Here is a 17,773-nt window from a genome sequence, read left to right as displayed (position 1 = left end):
GCAAAACGTGGAAGAGGCTCATTTAAATATAGATTAGGGAGCATTATATGAGCCTGCTGTCTCTAGGATATAGGGTCTCATTCAGACCCGGTCGCAAGTGCTGATGCGCTCGCAATCTGGTCGATGGTCCCCACAGAGCATGCGCACGACTGAGCCGGCTCCGTCGTGCACATGCGCGAGACCCGGCTAGCGACGGGCGCTCCGTCGCTAGGGGTCTCGTAGCAGACGGGGCGAGCTGTCGATGTTGAGTGACAGCTCGCCCAGTTTGCTGGGTGACCATCGCGACCATCACCCTGATAGCAAGCTAAGCTGTGGGTAACCCACAGCTTAGCTTGCGACCTGGAGGCAGCACTTCACAACAAGAAGTGCCCGCCCTCATTCAGAGTGAGCGATCGCTTCTTGCGGTCGACTCTGAATGAGGGCCTTAGACTCCAATCTTAGAATTGCCATCTGCATCAGGCTCAACCTGTTAGGGTTTGATTAAAAGACCAGGACAGTAAGAAGCAAGCATAGTCTCATTCAAACCGGATACTGCAGTACCCTTACATTGTTAGATCCACATTGAAGCCATGTCATTTGTGGCCCCTTTTTTTTTTTTTTCCAACCATATTGTCTGTTGAGCATTCACAAGCTGAGGAAAGTGATTCTACAATGTACATACATGCGAGTCCGTTTGAATAAGAGCATATCAAAGTTTTTTTTATTAGCGCCAAACTAATTTTATAGGTTTACAGTGTTCTTTTTATAATCATGTTAGAAACCTGGCCATCTAAGGTTATGGTAATAGAATGTGCACCAACGAAAGCAGGACAAGTAGCCAAACGTGTGAATTTATTTAGGAAGTTTATTACAGTGCTTTACTACTTTGCTAAACTGGAAATGTCCGTGTTGGAATAGGAGATTTGATTTCTCTAGTAAATAGTGATGTTGTCAGAATTGTAATATTTCATGAAGTATAGCATTTATTGCAAAATAAATTGGATTCTAATTGTTAGTGTTTGTCAGAGTTAGAAGCTGTGTAAATCTAATCCTTCAGAGCAAGTTACAGAGATTCTGCCAGTGTCTGAACTAGCGGCGGTGCAGCCGGTGGCTCGCACCGGGGGCCCACTGTGGTGCAGGAGCCCATACTCGCTGCCAGTGTCCCCTGGGCCCAGTGAGAGCGGTCCGCACTACACAGTAACAAACGCTGCCACCAGTGGTAGCTGTATGTGTGTTATAGCAGCCATTGAGAGACAGATGCTCATTGGCTGCTGAGTCCATGGAAGGAGCCAGCTGGAGCTCACTCAATAGCTCCGCCTTCTGACTCCCCGGGTGATGGGAGAGACATCATGATGACTTCTCTCCCATAGTGCAAAGCAGGCGAGGATTCGGGTAAGTTGTGTTTTTTTTTTTTTTTTGTGTGTGTGTAAAGAACACTATCACTGCATGGGGGGGGCACTGTATCGGGGGGGGATGGCCGTTTCTAGGGGCACTATATGGGGGGTGCTACTGGGGGCTCTATAGGGAGGGTGGCCACTACTGGGGGCAGCCTAGCATCTCTGGGGATGCTGGGCTCTCCCACGGAGTGATGAAAAGGGGAATGTTCCGCGAGGCCACGCCTCTTCAAAGTGAGGCCACGCTCCTGTTTTCGGTCACGCGCGCCAACTCTCTGCTTTAGAAAGTTGGGAGGTATGCGAGGGGGACTAGGAGACCAGAAACAAGAAGCACTGCATTCATGGATAGTGCTAGGGCCAGACATGAGGGCGGAGGGCCCTGCCTGTGAGAGCTCGCCTGCTCAGAACAGTTGGAGAGGATAAATTGGGGAGAAGAGAAGGTCAGGGGAGGAGAACAGTGGAGGTTTAGGAGGAGGGATGGTAGATTAAAGCTGTAGAGACTGGTAGGAAGTTTGACTGGGCCAGCGGGTGACTTCTAGAGGAGAGGTACAGAGCACTCATAGAATACCTATAAACAGAATAGAATGTTTTATTTTTAGTACTGTTTCCATTCACTGGGGTCTAAGGGGTAAATTTACTAAAGTGGGAGGTTTTAGAAGTGGAGATGTTGCCCTTAGTAACCAATCAGATTCTACTTAACATTTAATTTGCACCTTCTAGAAGATAATAGCTAGAATCTGATTGGTTTCTATGGACAACATCTCCACTTCTCAAAACTCTCACTTTAGTACATATACCCCTAAGTCTCCATAGACTTATCTCTGTTTGCAAAGCAGGAAGTGTAGACCAATGACTAGTTTAGAGGAGCACAGAATTTGATGGAAGAAACTAACATCTTGTTCTAGAAATCCTCTTTTTAAATGTTGTATCTTTTTGTAAAGAAATTCTCCTAAACTGATGTCATCTCCTTCTCCTGACAGAGGGGAGTATGTTGTGGTTGGTGTTAGCAATCGTGATTCCGGTTCTTCTCCTTGTCGTTATCCTGATCTACCTATATTATAAATACAAGGTGGCTCGTTCATCCACAAGAGGTGTCCCACAACAGCCAAAGACAGGTAACTTCCATCCTATATTTGGGTAAAACCTGGGAGATTCTCCTCTGTTCACAATATTCTATGCAGAAACAACATTATAATAATGTAACCTTTCATGTGTGTTATCTTTGTGCTGGGCTGAATAATCCCTATTTTATAATGAGATTGTTGTTGCTGGAACTTTAAAAGTTTGTTGTGAAACAGGAACCTTTTTCTTGCGGCAATAGCATTGGTAGGTCAGTTGCTGGGGTAGTTTTATAGAGACCCATGTAATATTTTAATGCAATCATTAAGACATGGGGGGGTATAATTTAATAAAGATTGTGTTTTTAAAACTGCCGATTCTCAGCAGCTATGTGGTCTGGATTTAAAAGGGCAATAGTAAAACTGGTAAATTCAGGTTTGTCTGGTGGCGTATTGCAATCGCCCTTTTTAAATCCAGCCATCGGCGGCTTTAACGAGCCTACCTCCCGGCCTCTACTCTGTGACCTTCATAGATTAAGGTGCATGGTTTCATAGGTTCTGTCAGTAGACCGTTACCAAGAGGTCTGATCTGTGATTGATACATACAGCTGCAATAACAGGATACTGTCTGTTTTACTTGCTAATAAGTATAATTGTCACACCTAGAAGGATTGACTATTTATGAATACCTAGATAAACTTGTGGATAGAATTCACACAGGGAAGAAACTGTAGTGGATCAGATAAATCTTGTTAAAATGGTTTTGCAGCTTAAATTCAATGTATATGTGCAATCATTACTCCCTATGTTTTTAAAACCGTTGTTAGTCTTCTGTCGTTTGTAGTGGAAGGACAAAGTGCGCTCCCTGCATTGTGTGTAAGCCTTCGGATAGGGGAAGACTTGTGTTGCCTAATTTTTTTACATTATTGCTGCACTGGGGGGGGCTTTGGGAGAAGGACTTGGCTGCTCTTTCTGATGGAGACTGGAAGTCAGGGTGTGACAGACATTCGGGCCACTATGTCAGCACAGAACCAACAGATTCAGCTATTTATCATCCCCTGAGTACACAGCCCCTATCACCTTGTTAGGAGAGCAGTGACTCTAACTGTCTCAAATGCCAGTCTCTTTATTGTGCCTTTTGGCAGCTTGTGTGGCACTGCCCTTTGGTGCATTGGGTGTGGGGATGTATTGCCAGGACGGATGTCTTAGTTCCTCTATGTAGGCCTTTAGTCTGTCTCCTTGATTTATAACTCTCACTAGTAACTGAAGACATTTACTCTCCTCCAGCCCTATAACCGGACTCCAGTACACCCTGTGTCACTGCTGCTGCCCCTCTCCCATATGGTCATAAGGATACACTATTGGGTAGGGGGAGGGGGTGAGCATACCTTCTGCACATGTGCAGATCTCAAAACATTGTAAATTTGCATAAACATTGCATTTACATAAATCTATGTAATAGGCCCAAAGCCAGTGTTTCCCAAACTCTGACTGCTAGGGTGCTATAAGGACCGAGATTGGGGAAACCCTGATTATTAGTTACTAAGCAACAGTCACCGAGGGCAAAAACAAACATGTTACCATAGCTGAAAGGCATTGCATGTTACAGTCTCTGTAATCCCCTGTGTTACAGTAAGAATGTGACTCTGGAATACGTTCTGATTGATACAGTATAGAATGAGAACTCCTGGTGGAGATTTGCAATATTAAGGTTTCCTCTCCATACTGCCCACATATCACATACAGTTTCCAGGACCAAACCACTGGGCTCACTAGTAGCACTTTTCAGGGTAAAAACTCAAACTACATTACAAAACCCCAACCCACACGCTGTTACCGCAAACCACATTCAGTTACAGCTGGTTTGTCTTATCTCAGCTACTGCATCTGATCTGTCAGAGGTATAAATCATCATAAAGGTCCCTTATTAGGTAGACAATATTGAATTTCTTAATTAGTTGAAATAATGTGTTTAGAAGACCATATTAATGTATTTTAAATAGCCATTATACATGTTTAATTTTGAGAGCAGTACTACATGACTGTTTTTTATTACAGGGACAATATGCAGTATATTATTGACTTTGTTATGGGGCAGTTGTATTTGATTTATAAAAGAGCGACATACAAAGGGTAGGGAGGGCCCTGCTGATTCGTCATCATTTTCTAAATGGAAGAAAGCAGGGGCGTAACTAGAACTTTTTGGGCCCCATAACAAAATTTTGAAAGGACCTCCCCCCCACCCCATTCACATTATGTCACAGGGGAATGCTAATGTCTTATATGCACTGGAACACACTAAGTAAGTAGGTGCCCCTGCATTCCATGGTAGGTGGGTATAGGCTGTGCGGTGAATGTCCTTTTAAGAGGGTGGCGTCCCACACTTAAATATTAATGTTCTGTATAAAGTGGCTGCTCCTGGCATACAATATACTATAGTTGGGGTACCCTTAGGTAGACGGGCGGGGGAACAGTCTGGTGAGTATAAGTAAGTAAGCTAACTCTGGGCTAACTGTCCTCTCAAGGTGAGGGGAGGCGCACAGGGATTTCCTTGATGCAGGCTCCCCCCTGTTGCCTGTGTTTCACAGAGCTATAGCCTGGGGAGGGGATGACTCCAGCTTTGAGCTTACCTAACTCTCTACAGGGCACCCCCTCCTCTCAGAGTCTTAGCTGCTGCTTCACTCTTGGGTGTCCCGGCGTCCGCTCGCCTCCTTCACAGCAAGTGCTGTATTTTGCTACTGCGTTCTGGGTCCTGGCACTTCTGGGTCTGGATGATGGCGGTCACGTTGTCGCTACTTCTGCCGGCTCCGGGTGGCTTAGTCTTCCCCGTGGGCTATCTTAGGTGCTATACATTACCCGGCTCTCCCCCCGCACACAGACTCCTAACCACTGATTATCAGCTAACAACCTTGCTTCACATCCAGGGTGCAGGGGGTTTCTTGCTGGGCCGGCGGGCCCCCCATAACTAGCGCACCACTTGTACCCTCTATAGTTATGCCACTGGAGGAAGGCTATGCCCGCTAGTACAGTATTTACCAATGGTGCGTGCAGCTGAGCAGTTTAGAAACGCCATGGTGGTAGAGGCATGGCTGCTGTCATTGCCATGACCTGGAAGATGTTCTCTCTGCTCCAGACCTGGGCACACACAGGGACAGGAGATGCTGCAGGACTTGAGGGGATTCCGGCGGCCCACTAGAGACGATCACTGAGTGCAGAGCAATGAATACCCCAGCATAGGAGTGGAGCCAACTGGATTGATGCACACACCAGGATGGATGCTGCAGCCTACTGGTCAGCGCAGGGTGAGGGACGCCGCCATGATACACACAAGGACGTCCAAAACCCTGACTACCACCTTCAGCATGAAAGACTTATGGTATGGTGTGCACACCATATGGGAAGAGCCCCATCGCCAGCAAGGGTCATCTTACACATCCCATTCCCAATGTGTGACTGCACTATCAGTAGGCACTACACTGCAGACACTGCACAGGGAAATATTACCACTATTCGGTCATTTTGTTGTATTAAATATAATTACAAAAACAATTACACCTTTTTTGTTCAGTATTCAATGATTTTATAAATTGAATTTTGTATAATTGATGTAGAATTTCTACATGTCCCAATACAACAAATATATAATTGTTCCACCTCCTCCTATATTTTTTTTTTTTTTTTTTGGTATAAACCCCCCCAAATAAATTACAATTCTTATATAACCTTTAATATGAAAATTTGTTACACTGCAATAAGGAAAGTTAATTATCTTTAATCTTATCCAAAAATGATATGTATTTTTTTAATCTATTAATTTCAAAATATTACAGTATTGAACAATTCTACCCTCAAAATGTCCTATCCTGAAAAGTTCCACTCGCGCAATAAAAAATATAAAATTGTGAATATAATTCTTTAGGGGACCCTCAAAAAGGATATAGGGCAATGTACTGCGGTCTAGTATCTATTGTACCAGGATCAGGCTGTCCGCTATAGTGGAGTGAAAGATTTAAGTGCCAGAGAGGGCCCGAAATACCTGAAAGTATAGGGGCCCAACCATGTGCTTTATACGGCCCTGCATTTGAAGGCTGTGAAAACGTCTGATTGGGCGTGGCAGGGAATATAAGAAGCTAGCCGTCTTGTAGGTGGGAAGGAGACTTAACTACTGGAGAAGAAGCACAGGTCAGGTATAAATCTAAGAGGGATTTTGCGATAAGAATGAAGGTTTATGATGGAGTGTTGAGGACTTTGAGGTAATGGTGCCCACACACATAGCGATCTGCACACGATCCCACGATATGTGCGAGCTCCCCGGCAGTCCTACTCACGATTTGGCGTAAAGAAAATTCTAATCTGACTTAAGATCTATTGTGCATCCAGTGCATTGTGTCCCAGATTGGCAAATCTGCCCCACAGCACGGCAGATCTGAAGATGCGATGTACGACCAGCGGGGACGGAAGACCTACCCTCACTAATAGAGTGAGAGGTGTGGGAGAGCATGAAACCCCTGAATGAGAGAACAGCCGGGGAAGTGATGTTGGAGGGGGAGAGTCAGGTTAAAGTAATGGATAGGAAGTTTAGTGAGTTGGAGATATAGTGGTCATTTAAGGATAAGGGTCATAAATAGGTATGTGACGTGTGTCTGGCATAAACCTACTAATTATGCTCTTTCAGCTCACAGGAACTCATCTCGAACGCACCATATACACAGTAGAGATTATAGGCATGGTATTCACCAAAATTTGGGGTGCACCTTGTATGTGACCATATTGCATTCACCATAATAAAGCATGGGGGTTTTAGTTAGTTAATTTTTTTTTTCTCAAAACCTCTAAGCTTGTAGCCCCCTCCTCTCCCCGGCGGCCGTCAGCAGACTGCAGCTGACCGGCGACAGCAGCATCAGTAGACTCTGGACACTAGTCTGTGCCCAGTGTCTACTGCGCTTGCGCAGGCCGCCGGGAAAATGGTGTGACCGGCGATTTCCTTACTGCGCATGAGCAAAACACCGGAAAAATTACAGCTGCGGGCATTGTGTGCAAGGCTAAGACACCCGACGTGGGACCTCGGAGAGGTAACTATTAGATAATATGGGCACAGGGTGTGCAGTGCGGGACCCCCTGGGCCAAGGGTCCGTGTGCACCGCACACCCTGCACCCATTATAGATATGCCCCGGTCTCTGTAATCTACAACCCATTTTATAATATTTACGAAACGAAGCATTGTTTGGTAAATAGTGTTCTTTATTAGTCTATTTCATACATGCTCCTGAGCCCAGTCTCTGAGAAAGCCATGTGATCGCTAAAGCTGCATACACACACGATTTTTTTAACGATTATCGTTAAACGATATCATTTAACGATAATCGTTTGAAAAAATCGTTCACTTTCTGAGTCAAACGATGAACGATTATCATTCATGCGCGTTCACGTTTGTAGTTTGTAGTTCAGTCAGACTTGTCAACTCAACGATTTTCATTAAGGAATATGCAAAAATCGTTTGTAGTTAAAAAAAAATCGTTCATTACACTTTAAAAAAATCTGACAGAAAATCGTTCATAAAATCGTTGGTAACAAAATCGTTGTGTGTGTATGCAGCTTAAGATTACACTATAACTGTTATTAATGGCTAACAGCAGGGGGAGACCAAACTAACTGCGTGGTAGTAGGGTCGCCGAGTCTGCACAATTGTGATAGTGTTTGGGGACTTGTGGCCCTTTCTTTACCACGGCTGGTGGCAGAAGAGAGGTGTAGAGTATAACGTGCGCAGTGATAGAATATTTAGTGAGAGTATAATATCCGGCTCTGCGCGATCACAGTCCTGATACTAGTTTGATTCAATCAAGGTGAATCAAATTATTGGCGCTGATCATAGTAACTGCAAACTCAGTGATTCCTACTGGGAGCATCTAAGTGTGGGGTTTAAGAAATGATGGCTGACACTGAGACAGAAAAAAAGAGATTTGCCCCCCAGCACACTGCAGCAAAAACAATACTTAAATCCTACATGATAATAGAGATTTAGAGGTATTAGTTACATACATTTGCAAATACATGAATAAGCGCCAGGCCAATCATCAAGGCTCCTCTATACTGGCGTCCCTAACATTTAGGGGCTCACGTCCGAGAAGCAAGGCACCCCAAAAACATTTATTTGCACCTGACACTGAGAATCATTACAAACTGTTGATATGAAAAAGACCTGATGCTTATAAGGGGTTACTAGACAGAGTGCAAGCCTTCCCGTCCCCTTCTCGTGTTTTTTTTTTTTTTTTTTTTTCTGTTTTATTTGGCAGACTAAAACACTTTTATACATTTTACCACGTTTCAGAATCATTTTGCACCTACAGTAATACCCCTTTTCCACCAAAATTCCAGGTCTGACCCGGAGTTGAAACATAGGCCCTCATTCAGAGCCGCTCGTTAGCGGCAGTACGCTCGTTCCGAGCGATGTTTGCACATCTGCGCATGCGTACGGTTTTTGGTACGCATGCGCGAACCAGTCAGTGCGGCCGAAAATCGTTTGTACGCTATATTGCGAGTGCCTGCTATTTTGAGTGACAGAATGAGGCGTATGTGGGTGGTAACAGGGGAAGGTGCTTGAAAATGGGGAGTGGAGATCCGAACGCAGGCGTGCTTAAAGGTCAAAACGGGCATTTTATGGGTGTGTATATTTAAAACAGCAGCGTCATTGTCCACGTCACTGGGTTATTTTATAGCCAGAACTGCTCGCAAATTTGTGGTAGCAAACACCAACCACAAGAATAGCGAGCAGTTCATACGCTGGTCGATGTACTCGATTAATCTAATAAATAGCGGACATGACGTATGGTGCGAGCGGCCAGGGGGCGTTTTTAACAAATAAACGAGCGTATGTTTTGCTCGTTCGTTCAGACTTAGAGGTGTGAACAGACTGCAATGTGCGTACGGATCATTTGAATAGCCACCCCTTGTTTTTAAACGAACGACCGCAAATAGCGAACGGCTCTGAATGAGGGCCATAGTTCCTATGCGGATCAGACCCGGAATTTAGTCGGCGCCGACTCTGGATATTCCCGAGTTGGCGCCGCTCACACCGGAGTCGGGTCTGCATAGACCCGGCTTTCCCGGCGTGAAAGTGGACGCTTGGAGATGACGTCATCTCCAAGCGCCACTGAAGCCGGACCAATCTGCCGGCTAGCAGCGCACTCCAGGTCATCATGACTCGGAGTGCGCTGTTCTCACAGCAGGGTTTCACGGGCTGCGCCCGTGTTAAACCCTGCTTTTTACCTGGGTTGGATTGCCGGGTCACTCGACCCGGCGATCCAACTCTCTCCCCTTTTACACCAGGGAACTGCCCGGGTTAACCCTGCAATAACCCGGGTTTTAGCTCCGGTGTAAAAGGGGTATAAATCTGCATCAGCCCCATTGATTCTATACATATGTTTTAAGTATATGAGCCTCCAATTACAAACTCATAAAGATTAGTATCCTGTCTCTTCCTCCCTCTTAGTACCTGCCAGGAAAGATCCCAGCACTGAAGATGTGTATTATGGTAACATTGATATTAATCGGGAACAGGAAGGTCAGTGCTCTATTCTGTATTTTATAGGTCATTTACACACTGTAATCTATGGATTAATCTTTAGGCAGAGCTTAAATATTGTGTAAAATACCATATATACGGGTTCTATATTACCATTATCGCACAATCAAGGGTCTTTGCTATACTCTTAGCATGTGACAGGCAGATACTGCTGGATATCTGTAATATGAAAAATCTAACATGAGTTATGGTGACATTATTCAGGTATTTGTGTATAATCTGTATTCTTATATAAGGACATGGGATAGTATGAGACAGGTAATGATAAAAGCTAAGATTGCTTAACAAGGCACAGGGTATAAGAGCTCGGGGTGGTATATTTTGTCGATATGCTCGCAATATCGATATTGATTAGAAAATGTCCCTGGTGGTCTAGTGGTGACTTACCTGGTACGCTATGTCCGACCGCTCCAGTGATGTCTTCTGGGTTTGTCGGTAAGCTAATGAGGACTTTCGGCAGATTCAGTGGTGCTTCCGGCACAGAGTATCGCTAACCTTAACCCTCTCTTTAGTGGCCAACCCTAACCCTCCCCTCCCGCAGCCTAATTCTAACCTTTCACTCTTGGGTGCCTAACCCTTACCCTTTCATCCCATTGCCTAACATTACGCTCTTGCAGCCTAACCCTAGCCCTTTACTGATGGTCCATGCAGAATGTCAGGGTTTCACATGCCAACATGTTAATGTTGACATCATACTTGTCAAGATTGTGAAGTCGACATTGTAAATGTTGACATTTTTTCTACATCCCGAGAGCTGAATATACTTTGTCTTCCAATATAGTGGTGAGCCCTGTAGTATTTACAGTATATGCACTGGATTAAATAAGATAACACTGGGGTGCATGAAAAAACATGATCATTTAATCAAATAAACAAAAGGCATTAATCCACCGCACTCGCCAAAATCTGGGGTGCACGTGGTAAGTGACTATATTGTCTAAATATAAAAGATCCTGTGAAAGATTATCATAACAATGTTAATCACACACAAAAAAAACCCAGAAATGGTCTGGTGTTATTTCAATTAAAATTTAAATCCCTTTTATCCTGTGATCAGGAAAACCATTAACTGGGCTGCATGTAAATGAGGTAAGGATGCATACCAGTCTCCTAATACAGGAGGGGCTATACACTCGGGTGTTTGCCTACATATTCAAACATAAGTTGAGATTAAAGCCTCATCATATATTATCTGGTTTTGACATAAAATTTATATTTCTATAATAACTAGGTTTCCAAAAGCCTAGAAATATATCTGAAGTCTATACAGTTATTTGTACATGAATAAAAAATTTATGTTGGCAGTCCTAGGATGGTTTTGGATTTAATTAACTGGTTAGCCAGTCAGCAGAGACTTTAGTTATGACATCTCGATGGAAAGAGGAAAGCTGATAAAAGGTATGGGAGTCTTTTGTTCTTGGTCAAACTTTGGGGATCAATCTGTGAGAGACTGCAGTCATTTTCCAGCTATGCCCCCAGCAAAACATAGACTGTGTGTTCTATCCTGTAAAATTAAAAAAAATAAAATGTATTTCAAACTGCTACAAAATTGTCTGTAACCCTTTTCCTTATATAATTTCCAAAACTAAGCATTGTTCTTCTATGGTAAATAGTGTTTTTTATTAGTCTATTTCATATATGCTCCTGAACCCGGTCTTTGAGAAAGCAATGAGATTGCTAAGGTTCACTATAACTTAATAATTTTGCACTTACAGTAACTCTGCATCAGCCCCATTGATTCTACACATATGTTAGAAGTATGTGAACCTGCAATTGCAATCACACAAAGATTAGTATCCTGTCTCTTCCTCCCTCTTAGTACCTGCCAGGAAAGATCCCAGCATTCAAGATGTGTATTATGGCAACATTGATATTAATCGGGAACAGGAAGGTCAGTGCTCTATTCTGTATTTTATAGGTCATTTACACACTGTAATCTATGGATTAATCTTTAGGCAGAGCTTAAATATTGTGTAAAATACCATATATACGGGTTCTATATTACCATTATCGCACAATCAATGGTCTTTGCTATACTCTTAGCATGTGAAAGGCAGATACTGCTGGATATCTGTAATATGAAAAATCTAACATGAGTTATGGTGACATTATTCAGGTATTTGTGTATAATCTGTATTCTTATATAAGGACATGGGATAGTATGAGACAGGTAATGATGAAAGCTAAGATTGCTTAACAAGGCACAGGGTATAAGAGCTCGGGGTGGTATATTTTGTCGATATGCTCGCAATGTCGATATTGATTAGAAAATGTCCCTGGTGGTCTAGTGGTGACTTACCTGGTACGCTATGTCCGACAGCTCCAGTGATGTCTTCTGAGTTTGGCGGTAAGCTAATGAGGACTTTCGGCAGATTCAGTGGTGCTTCCGGTACAAGTATTGCTAACCTTAACCCTCTCTTTAGTGGCCAAACCTAACCCTCCCCTCCCGCAGCCTAACCCTCCCCTCCCGCAGCCTAACCCTAACCTTTCACTCTTGGTGCCTAACCCTTACCCTCTCATCTCATTGCTTAAACTTCCGTTCTTGCAGCCTAACCCTTCACTTTCGCAGTCTAACCCTAACCCTTTACTGATGGTCCATGTAGAATGTCAGGGTTTCACATGTCTACTTTCTGCACATGCCAACATGTTAATGTTGACATCATACCTGTCAAGATTGTGAAGTCGACATTGTAAATGTCGACATTTTGACTACATCCCGAGAGCTGAATATACTGTGTCTTCCAAGATAGTGGAGAGCCCTGTAGTATTTACAGTATATGCACTGGATTAAATAAGCTACCACTGTGGTGCATGAAAAAACATGATCATTTAATCAACTAAAAAAAAAAGGCATTAATCCACCGCACTCACCAAAATCTGAGGTGTACGTGGTAAGTGACTATATTGTCTAAATATAAAAGATCCTGTGAAAGATTATCATTATGATGATGATCACACACAGAAAAACAGAGATGGTCTGGTGTAATTTCAATTAAAATTTAAATCCCTTTTATCCTGTGATCAGGAAAAGTCATTAACTGGGCTGCATGTAAATGAGGTAAGGATGCATACCCGTCTCCTAATACAGTAGGGGGTATACACTCTGGTGTTTGCCTACATATTCAGACATAAGTTAAAGCCTCATCATATTTTATCTGGTTTTGACATAAAATGTATATTTCTATAATTGGGTTTCTTAAAGCCTATAAATATATCTGAAGTCTATACAGTTATTTGTACATGAATAAAAAAATTATGTTGGCAGTCCTAGGATGGTTTGGGATTTAATTAACTGGTTAGCCAGTCAGCAGAGACTTTAGTTATGACATTTCGATGGAAAGAGGAAAGCTGATAAAAGGTATGGGAGTCTTTTGTTCTGGGTCAAACTTTGGGGATCAATCTGTGAGAGACTGCAGTCATTTGCCAGCTATGCCCCCAGCACAACATAGGCTGTGTTCTATCCTATAAAAAAAAAAATGTATTTCAAACTGCAACATGTTTGTCTGTAACCCTTTTTTCTTATATAATTTCCGAAACTAAGCATTGTTCTTCTATGGTAAATAGTCGTCTTTATTAGTCGATTTCATATATATGCTCCTGAACCCGGTATTTGAGAAAGAAATGAGATTGCTAAGGTTCACTATAACTTAATAATTTTGCAACTACAGTAACTCTGCATCAGCCCCATTGATTCTACACACGTTATAAGTATGTGAACCTGCAATTACAAACACACAAAGATTAGTATCCTGTCTTTTCCTCCCTTTTAGTACCTGCCAGGAAAGATCCCAGCATTGAAGATGTCTGCTATGGCAACATTGATATTAATCGGGAACAGGAAGGTCAGTGCTCTCTGCTGTATATTATAGATAATTTACTGTACACACTGTAATCTATGGATTCACCTTTAAGCAGAGCTTAAATATGGGATGTAGTTAAAATAGACGTCCGGGATGCCGCCTGTTGAAATCCCAGCGTCTGAATCCCAACCGGGGCTAAACAGAGGTGGCTAAATCCCGAAGTCAGCCTACACACAGACACCAGAATCCCGACAGACGGCATCCCGATGGAAGGTAAGTGGGGCGCCCATAGCTGTTAGCCATGGGGGGGGGGGGGGAGGGTTAGCATTAGGCACCACGGGGGGGGGGGGGGGGGGGTAGGCTTTGGGGGCACCACTGGGAGGCTTTGGGATTAGATACCACTGGGGGTAGTTAGGGATGAAGTAGTAGTGCCCCTTATACAATGCCCCCAGTAGTGGTAGTGCCCCTTATGCAGAGCCCCCAGTAGTGGTAGTGCCCATTATGCAGTCCCCCCAGTAGTGTTATTGCCCACAGTAGTGGTAGTGCCCATTATGTAGAGCCCCCAGTAGTGGTATTGCCCCCAGTAGTGGTAGTGCCCATTATGCAGTGCCCCCAGTAGTGGTAGTGCCCATTATGCAGTGCCCCCAGTAGTGGTAGTGCCCACAGTAGTGGTAGTGCCCATTATGTAGAGCCCCCAGTAGTGGTATTGCCCATTATGCAGAGCCCACAGTAGTGGTGCCCCAGGAGTAATGCCCCCAATATTAATGCCCCCTGAGTAGTTCCCCTAGCAGTAGTGCCGCCTGAGTAATGCCCCCAGTAGTAAAAAAAACCCCTAATTTTTACCCTGCTCCTGCGTCCGCTGCGGTCTGGTCCACCTGGCTGCTCCTCAGTCTGAACTATGGGAGAGACTTCGTGGCACCCCTCCCATAGTGCACTGCACACAGCGGGAGCCAGAAGTCAGAGCTTGGGAATGAGCTGCAGCTGGTGCTGCGGGGAGGGAGCCTGGCACCCTCTGGTAACAAAATCTCAGCGGGTGCCCGGCAAATGGAGCCTCCCTGTGGTACCGTGGTTAGGTGGGTCGGGGGAGGCGGAACTGGTTTGGTCTCCAAATAGAAGCGACAGAACGCAGTTCCGCCCTGTTCCGGACCACTTTAACCCCAAAGCTTCCCCTTGGTACCTAACCGTTCACTCCCGTAGCCTAACCCTCCCCTTGGTACCTAGCCCATTACCCTTTCATCCCGTAGTCTAAAGCGGGCCACACACTAGACCAACTTTCATCCAACCAGCCAACTAGTTGATTGGTTGGAATGAAAACCTGGTAAGGGATGAAAGCAAATGACAATCAGCAATTTGCTCCCAAATGCCGGAAAATGGACAAAAACTGTTTGTTAAATGGCTGATCAAAACAATTTGTTCAAACTTGTCTGAACGACCATTTTCATCTGTTTTCTGGCATTTAGGAGCAAATTGCTGATCATCAGTTACTCCCATACCTTACCAGATTTTCATTCCAACCAGTCAACAAGTTGGCTGGTTGGATGTAAGTTGGTCCAGTGTGTGGCCAGCTTAACCCTATGTTCCCACAGCCTAACCCTTCACTCCCGCAGCCTAACCCTTTACTGATGGAGAATGTCAGCATTTCACATGTCGACATTCTGTACATGCCAACATGTTAATGCCAACGACATTTGTCAAGTCGACATGTTGACTACTCCCTGAGAGCTTGATATACTTTATCTTCCAAGATAGTGGTGAGCCCTGTAGTAGTGACAGTAAATGCACTGTATGTATATTGTCCAGTCATTCCATGCAATACAGAACTGCCATTACTAAGCAGTGGGAATCTTCCAGAAGTGATATTATATTGATATTATATAACTGAAGTTGATCTTGTTCCTGTTCCTGTCTGGTTCATGAAATACATGTCTGTGTTTTTCCTCCAGCCTCTCCAGCTCATACAGAAGGAAACGTGAGTATTTAGGAGACAAGTGACAATTACAAAAAAATTGGCACCCAAAAACCTGGACCTCTTATGTGCTCTCAAAAACAAAGCAAAGTGTCACATGTAGATTTGCTGATCTGGTTTTTCTTCCCTAATCACTGCGAGGGGCACTGCTAAACAATGAATTAAATATAAAAAAAATGGGAAATGGCAGAGTGCGACAAATTATGAAGCAACAATAAACCATAATATCCAGAAATAATTACACACTAGCGGGGTATAGTTACTAAAGTGAGGGTTTTTAGAAGTTGAGATGTTGCCCGTAGCAACCAGTCAGATTCTAGCTATTATCTTCTAGAAGGTGCTAGTTTCATTTTAAGTTGAATATGATTGATTGCTATGGGCAGGACCGGCTCTAGGGGTGTTCGACCAGTGCGGTCGCACAGGGGTGCCACCCATAGAGGGCGCACCTCTCCCCAACATCCCTATTTCAGCGAGACAGCACTGTCCTGCTATTCCACCCGTGGGCTGAAGTGGCCCGAGGGTGGTCAAATCGGGAGGTCTGGAACCCCCACCGCCGCGGCGGTGCCGAACCCCGGAGTCTGAATGGATGCTGCGCGCATGCGCACGGTGTCCATTCAGTGACTGGAGAGAACTGGGGGAAGCCCAGCTAGTGAGGCTCCCCCCAGCCTGACGTTATTTGGAGGCGTGCCATGCGTGCACGCCTCCAAATAATGTCACATAGCGGTGTGGCCTATGGCAATTAGGCCACGCCCCCATCGCCGCGCCCTCTTAAGAGCCGGCACAGGGTGCTCTGACCCCTGGAGCCGACCCTGGTTATGGGCAACATCTCCACTTCTAAAAACTCACTTTAGTAACTATACCCGTAGGAATCTAGTGAAATGGAAGGACCTTTTGAATTCTCCAATACAGATAACTTGAAAAGAACCCTGTAACAGAAGTTACTCACCTGCTCACTGTCATGAGTCACATAATGTTTGTTCTGTTTCGTACAGGCTGGATATTCTGTTAATTATACTAGAATTAGAAATTCTGGGACGCCAGTGGAGCCAAGAGACGATGAAGACATGCCCGACCCTGCCGACATCTACATGAACTTCACTGACAAAGCGCATTTAAGATTTTGACACACATGCCAAGAACATACTGGTCCCTTATGTACAAAGTTATCCAGTTCTGTGCCACAAAACGCGTTGGTTAGTCTAGATCAGTGGTGTCAAACTCGGGCCCTACAGCTGCAGTGAAACTACACATCCCAGCATGCACTGCCAGAGTTTTGCTACTAGGGCATGCTAAAATTGTGGCAGGGCATGCTGGGATATGTAGTCCCAGAGCAGCTGGAGGGCCCGAGTTTGACACCACTGGTCTAGATTATCCACCTAGCGCTTTCGAAAATGCACGCCGACAGTACTCTCCATTCGGGAGCTGCTTTCACAATCTAGAAGTACGTCAAGGTGAAAAGAGGTGGATAAACATGAAGAATTTTATTTAGTCCAAGCACTTGTTTAATAAAATTAAGTTTTACTATTGTCCGTCTGCCTTTATGTACAGTATAACTTGGTGCATCCGGAAAGTATTCACAGCGCTTCACCTTTTTTCCACATTTTATGTTACAGCCTTATTCCAAAATGGAATGAATTCATTTGTCCTCAAAATTCTACAGATAATACCCCATAATGACAACGTGTAAGATTTTTGCAAATAGAATAAAAAAAAAAAAAAAAACACACTAAAGCTGCATACACACAACGATTTTTTGAACGATTATCGTTTAACGATAATCGAACGATTTTTTTTTTTTCAACCGATGAACGATTATCGTTCATGCGCGTTCACGTTTGTAGTCTGTAGTTCAGTCAGACTTGTCAACTGAACGATTTTCATTAAGGGAATATGCAAAAATCGTTGAGTTCCAAAAAATCGTTCAATACACTTTAAAAAAAATCTGACAGAAAATCGTTCATAAAATCGTTGGTAACAAAATCGTTGTGTGTGT

General features: G+C 44.0%; 1 protein-coding gene across 1 annotated transcript in view; it reads left to right on the top strand.

Moving 5' to 3' along the window:
* LOC148532594 (high affinity immunoglobulin gamma Fc receptor I-like) overlaps window positions 1-16,904 on the top strand; it is a 44,321-nt gene extending 27,417 nt beyond the window's left edge. The window contains exons 8-12 of the mRNA XM_088467521.1: window positions 9,922-9,993; window positions 11,834-11,905; window positions 13,785-13,856; window positions 15,758-15,783; window positions 16,773-16,904. Of these exons, the coding sequence (XP_088323647.1) occupies window positions 9,922-9,993; window positions 11,834-11,905; window positions 13,785-13,856; window positions 15,758-15,783; window positions 16,773-16,904 (374 nt within the window). The remainder of the gene's footprint in view (window positions 1-9,921; window positions 9,994-11,833; window positions 11,906-13,784; window positions 13,857-15,757; window positions 15,784-16,772) is intronic.
* Window positions 16,905-17,773: the final 869 nt, after the last annotated feature.

The sequence above is a fragment of the Taudactylus pleione genome, unplaced genomic scaffold, assembly GCF_031769625.1.
Source record: "Taudactylus pleione unplaced genomic scaffold, aTauple2 ptg000073l, whole genome shotgun sequence".
In the NCBI taxonomy this organism is placed as follows: domain Eukaryota; kingdom Metazoa; phylum Chordata; class Amphibia; order Anura; family Myobatrachidae; genus Taudactylus; species Taudactylus pleione.
The sequence above is the reverse complement of the archived record's forward strand: the minus strand, read 5'-3'. Positions and strand labels throughout refer to the sequence as shown.